General features: G+C 26.1%; 1 protein-coding gene across 1 annotated transcript; it reads right to left on the minus strand.

Annotated features, from left to right (window-relative positions):
• Window positions 1-557: 557 nt before the first annotated feature.
• LOC131619834 (probable polygalacturonase At3g15720) lies at window positions 558-3,665 on the minus strand. The gene is made up of 8 exons (XM_058890884.1): window positions 3,522-3,665; window positions 3,276-3,407; window positions 2,395-2,559; window positions 2,007-2,214; window positions 1,655-1,736; window positions 1,091-1,199; window positions 898-1,002; window positions 558-779 (listed from the first exon to the last, which is right to left on the minus strand). The coding sequence occupies exons 1-8, from the start codon at window positions 3,663-3,665 to the stop codon at window positions 558-560; spliced, it is 1,167 nt and encodes a 388-aa protein (XP_058746867.1).
• Window positions 3,666-5,879: the final 2,214 nt, after the last annotated feature.

Raw genomic sequence — 5,879 nt, forward strand, 5'->3', positions numbered from 1 at the left:
ACGCCTTATTTTTGACTGTTCTCGGTTCAGATGAGAATCCAAACACCTTAATTATTAGTTTAGATCCTATAATCCAAGACCCTTTCATTGGATAGTGTATATAGTTAATGAATCATACAAGTGAACTAAATTGTATTGTAAAAAAAAAACAAATCAATTAAATAATTAATGAAGTGATATATACAAAAACCAACTAAGATTTTGAAAGCTGAGTTGAACTTCTTAAAACTCCTAAACCAAGATATATGTTTGAAGGATACAAAAATACTTATAGTCACATTCTAGCAAGTGTACAATAGAAGTTATGGTCCTAACAATTATTTAATTATCTAAGATTTTGAAAGCTGAGTTGAACTTCTTAAGACTCTTAAACCAAAATTTAGAATGTCATGAACAAAGAAAGAAATCATATATCACCAAAAGAGTCACATTCTATAACTTAGAGGAAGAAATTCAAGATATAGAAGTTTATATATTTTTTTATTGATTTCAATGATGAAGTTAAACAATACTTGTATAAGCTAGTGCATTATAAAGGTCTAGCAACTAATAGCATATTATTTAGATAGACAATTAACATTAGGAATAGTATTTGTAGCAGTTCCATGAGCATTTTTACAAAATGCAGAAGCCGTCTTCCCAGGTGTTACAATGTTGTTTTGATCCAATAAAATGTCAAAACATCCCGATGAGCTGCAATTTAAATTAATGGCGAACACAACACTAGAAGTTCCAGTAAATCCTCGATATGTCACAGAACTCACCAACATCGATGTATCCTAGTAATTAGAAGGAAAAAATATCAAAACAAAGATAGCAAACTAATCTTGGAATTAGTATATATATTATGTAAATAAAAGTAGTAAGCGATAAAATAGAGTAAAGTGAAATATATACATCGTCGAGACGAGCATTGTATCCTTGATCTATATATATTGGGTTCCTAACATTTTGAAGGATGATTTCCTCATATGTAATATTTTTCGCATAGCCCGTTCCACCCTAAAAAAATCATGTGCATGTAAAATTGAAAGATTCACGTTTTTTAATCAACTATAAATATATTTAACGTTATTAGATAAAAACTCACCAAAACCGTCTTGATTCTTGCTCCATTTTGAGTTCCCGTGAAAGTGCAATTTCGCACATAAACATTTGAAACTCGATCATCCGGTCTCTTTTTTCCAAGGCTACCAACACTGATTAAATTATCAAATATATATTTATGTCATTGATTAGAAATATAAATGCTTGTACAAAATATAATTTAAAATTCAATCAAATCTAAATAAATTTATGGGATCCGCGTTCGACTTTGACGAATGTAGATCAGCTATTATTATGAGATCTTGAAAGTGAATGTTCTCTTATTATAAAATTTCGATTGGTTGTAATTTTTTCTTTTGGAACTTTAATCCTCTCCTTTGCTTAAAAAAGTAACGTTTTGTTGTATTATAGGATGGAGTATCCTTTATACTCTCTTTTAATAGATTTGCCTATTAAACAAAAACATTTGAACTCTAACAACTAAAAATAGGTTTAATAAAAAAAATATAGAATTTTAATATTAAAAATAAAATTTAGATTATTAGTTGTATGATATCTTCACATGGTAAGTTTGGAATTTAACTTAAACGAGATAATTTTTATAGACCTTATCCCATGTCCCGGTCCACAATAAACTCCAGTAGCATTGATAAAAGATGAGCCACCATTGATGGCAATACAATCATCACCTGTGTAAAAAAAAAACAAAGCTAACGAAAGTAAACATTCATAAATAAATTCTTTTTGCAAATGTTAATCATTTTAAGAATAGAGAAATACTTGCATGGATACGAAACTTTTTTCGGATTTTTTACTCATTTATAATATTTATTTATAATAAATTATTCCTCTTTTACATAACAAAATCATGCTTGAAATTTTAATGAAAAAACTTAATCATTTTTTAAGACAAAATAAAAGTTTAAAATATGAAAGGGTAATACATAAAAATTAATTACCAGCTTTTATGTTGGAATCTTGTATCAAGACATAAGTGGAAAAAGAAATGTCAAACCCATCAGTGTTAGGACTCGTAGCAGGTGAATCAATGGATATACCAGAGAATGTTGCATGATTGCATTGATTAACAGATACATGAACTTTTGGGCTATTGCTGATTTTCAGTTTATTAACACTGAGATCATTGCATGCATGAAAATACAAGACCTGTACCATCAGAAGAAAAAAATTATTACACAATATATTCACAATCACTTCCAAATATTAATTACTCCTTTTTTTATTTTGTATTTGTGTAGTTTTCATTTCTTTATTAATAAATTATTTTTTATTTAAGAATAACAATAATAATAAAATTTCAAAGTGAATAATAAAGTTACAAATTACCCCAGGTCGATTACAACTTTGACAACCCCACCAAGTAGAACCATCTCCATCTATTCCACCTTGATTATTTCCATCAATTGTAAGTCCATTTACACGTTCAATGCTAATGAAATATGCCCCACCTTTCCACCCATCTTTAGGAGGTGCAACTATTTGTCCTTCGAACTGACAGAAAAAAAAATGAATGTGATTTAATTAATTTATTTATACAATTTTAATTATTATTAGTATTATATAATTGAATACTAATTTTTCATTTTCCCAATTATTTAAAACTAATGATATAATAACATAATAGTTTTTTTAATAAAATAATATAAATAAAGTTGAAACTTGATGTTATATAATCAAAATTGTAAGGTAAACACATCCTAAAATAGTAAAAATATAAGAATATATAATTAAATAATATGTTAGTTTTCAAACTCTTACTCAATTTAAAATATAATTATTTATTTGACTAACTTTTTTTTATACTATTTGTGCATAATTATTCAGTTCAATAAAAATTATTTATAAGAATATAAAATGAGTCAAATTATTATATATCAACCATTTGTTTCAAAGTTGTCATATAAAAATTATTTGTATACTTTTACTTATTTTTGTTGATTTTTTTAAAGAATTTACAGAAAATTAGGAGAAAAAATATTCAACAATTTTTAATAATGATTTTGAAGAAAATTATAAACTAAAATAATAAAACACAAGAGTCTTTGAACCATTGATAAATATTTATATTTACAATTTCAACCAAAAAGAACATCAAATGAGAAAAGATATTTTATTTTGATAATGATCATTATTTTTCTTTAAAGAAGCACATACACAAACATTGTTCATAAGTGTTAGATCAAGGTTGAATGTTAGATAATATATACCTGAATTAGAATTTTGGCTTTGCAAGGACCAATAAAATTTACTGTTGTCACCAAGAATGATTTTCCTGATGGTATAACTAATGTTGACATGCCTCCTCCATTACACGTTTTACTCCATGCACTTGCAAATGCCTACAATTCAACATATAATTAAAATATATGCATTGTTAAGGGTCACACAATTAATCATAAAATGATATGAAATAAATAAATATATAAATTATTTAAAAATGAAGGAATATATACTTTTGTATCATCAGTTTTGCCATCACCAACTGCACCATAGTCCATCACATTATAAATATCATTTGTGGTTCCAACATTTGACCGTGTACTTAAACTAGGTGAAATAAAACAAAGAATCAAAATACAAGTAATGAATCTTTGCATATTGATTGAAGTGGAAAACAAATCTAGCAAGATTATGAGTTACTATGATGATTTGTGATGAAAATAGAGTAGTGGTGTGGGGGTTAAATAGAAAATGCAGGGAATATATTTTATTAAGAATATAAGAGGCTATAAAAAAAATAAAAGAAAAAATTATTTTTAATTAGAGTTTAATGGAAAAAAATTATTTTTAATTAGAGTTTAATGGAAGTGTATTGTAAATATAAAGAAGTATTACAAAAACATTCAAGCAGAATATTTTAAAACATTAAATCATACGAGTATTTTAAAATTTATAAATTGAGTTGACAGAATACATAGTTGTCATTGGTTGACAATGTAAAAATAATTTACACTGTCAGTGCATCATTCAATTTTTCTATTAATTATTAAAAAAAACTTAATAATAGATAAAAAAATATTGAATGTTTGAAATTTTAATTATTTTTATAATTATTTAAATTACTATCGTAAGGAAAATAGATAATCTTTTGATTTGTCCTTGTTTTTTATATTTGTTTTTGACTTTTTTTAAGTTAAATATTTATTTAAAGATATATAATTAAAAAATATTGGAGGACATTTATCTATTGCTGAAAAAGAAAAAGTATCTTTAAATTACCATAGTTTTCTACCCCTTCTATTAGTATGACCCCTTGTATTAGTAGTATGATGTAAGAGAGACACTACAAGAAAATTAAGGTTTAACGACATAAAAATTGTGACAGTTACTTGATAATTGTCGTAACTCTAATATAGAGACGCGTCTCACGACGGTATACCCCTACCGTCCTTACATTTTTTAGAAAATTATTAAATATAACGACAGTTATACAACTACCGTCCTAGAAATCAATTCACGACGGTTTAAAAACCACCCTAAATTATATGTTACAACGGTACATTAACCGTCGCCCACCAAACCAAATTACACACGCCCTGCAACATGAGAAACTCATTAAAGGTCACGACGGTGAATCAACCGTCGCACCCACTTGTTTAAAAATTATCAAACTTCACGGCGGTGAACCTACCGTCGCCCACAATTACAAAACAGTTATCAAAGGGCACGACAGTAAACCTACCGTCGCTACCTCATACGCTTCAAACGCGGATAAAAAATTCGCGACGGTGATTTCACTTGTCGTCAACTCTAAATGTATCTTTCGCGCTAAAATTTATTATATAGAATTTTATAAAATTCAGAAGAAAATTTATTATATAAAAATTCATAATTTTAAAATGATAAAAATATATAAAAAGGATATCGAGATTAGTGATTTTAAAAGAAATATGATATTGGATATTTGATATTTGATAGAATATTATGCCAAAAATTAATCCATTTAAGTGGGATAAGATTTTATTGTTGTTGAGTTAATATTTTTTATTTGTCATAGACATCACTTGTGTAAAATTATCTTTATTTGTATTAAAATTGTATTATTAAATATAAGGGTTAAATAAGTTTGTAATCTTCTTAAATCACAGTAAAATACTAGTGCGTCTGTATGAGCAAATTTACTTGATATAATATAAAATATATTTAGATGCACGTGTAAATTTGTAATTAATTACTAATTGTAAAATCAATAATATATAAAAATTTAATTTTATTAAATAATCATAAAAAAAACTTGTGAGATGGAGAAAAAAGGAAATTTTGACATTTGAAAATAATAAAGATAATTTTTATTAAAATAAAATAGTATTGCATTGATAGTGATCCGTGAGATGGAGCATTTTATAATAACGTCAAAATTAAAATAATATAGAGTGATATTAATTTTAAAAAATAATCAATTTCTAATAATTAGCTTGCTAACAAGTAAGCAAAGAAAGAATATTTTTAACATTTCAAATTACTTGTTATTTGATTTCAATATACTCGTCTCATAATTGAAGAAATAATATGTAAAGACCAATGTTGAAGAATAATGTTGATTTCAATATATTTACAGAGTATGCATAAACAAAAGGGCGTCACATGGTGTTTTCATAGTAATGAAAACTCAAAACAAATCATACAAACATGCACTGATCACCTTATAACACTATTCGAAACTTCATGCTTTCATACATTATGCATAACGCACACGGAATTATGAATATAAAGTTATTTCATTAAATATATCTCATACTATATCCATCTACCAAAACATACAGCATAATCAACTCATATATATACATGTCATATGAATTCAACAACTACGC

Source organism: Vicia villosa, linkage group LG7 (genome assembly GCF_029867415.1).
Source record: "Vicia villosa cultivar HV-30 ecotype Madison, WI linkage group LG7, Vvil1.0, whole genome shotgun sequence".
Lineage (NCBI taxonomy): Eukaryota > Viridiplantae > Streptophyta > Magnoliopsida > Fabales > Fabaceae > Vicia > Vicia villosa.

What these genes read in the sequence shown, in the direction of transcription:
- LOC131619834 (XM_058890884.1), bottom strand. Translation starts at nt 3,665, where the DNA reads ATGCAAAGATTCATTACTTGTATTTTGATTCTTTGTTTTATTTCACCT. An exon ending in GCAAAACTGATGATACAAAA is followed by an intron (nt 3,408 to 3,521) that starts GTATATATTCCT and finishes GTTGAATTGTAG; the next exon opens with GCATTTGCAAGTGCATGGAG. An exon ending in AGATTCCAACATAAAAGCTG is followed by an intron (nt 1,737 to 2,006) that starts GTAATTAATTTT and finishes TTTTTTACACAG; the next exon opens with GTGATGATTGTATTGCCATC.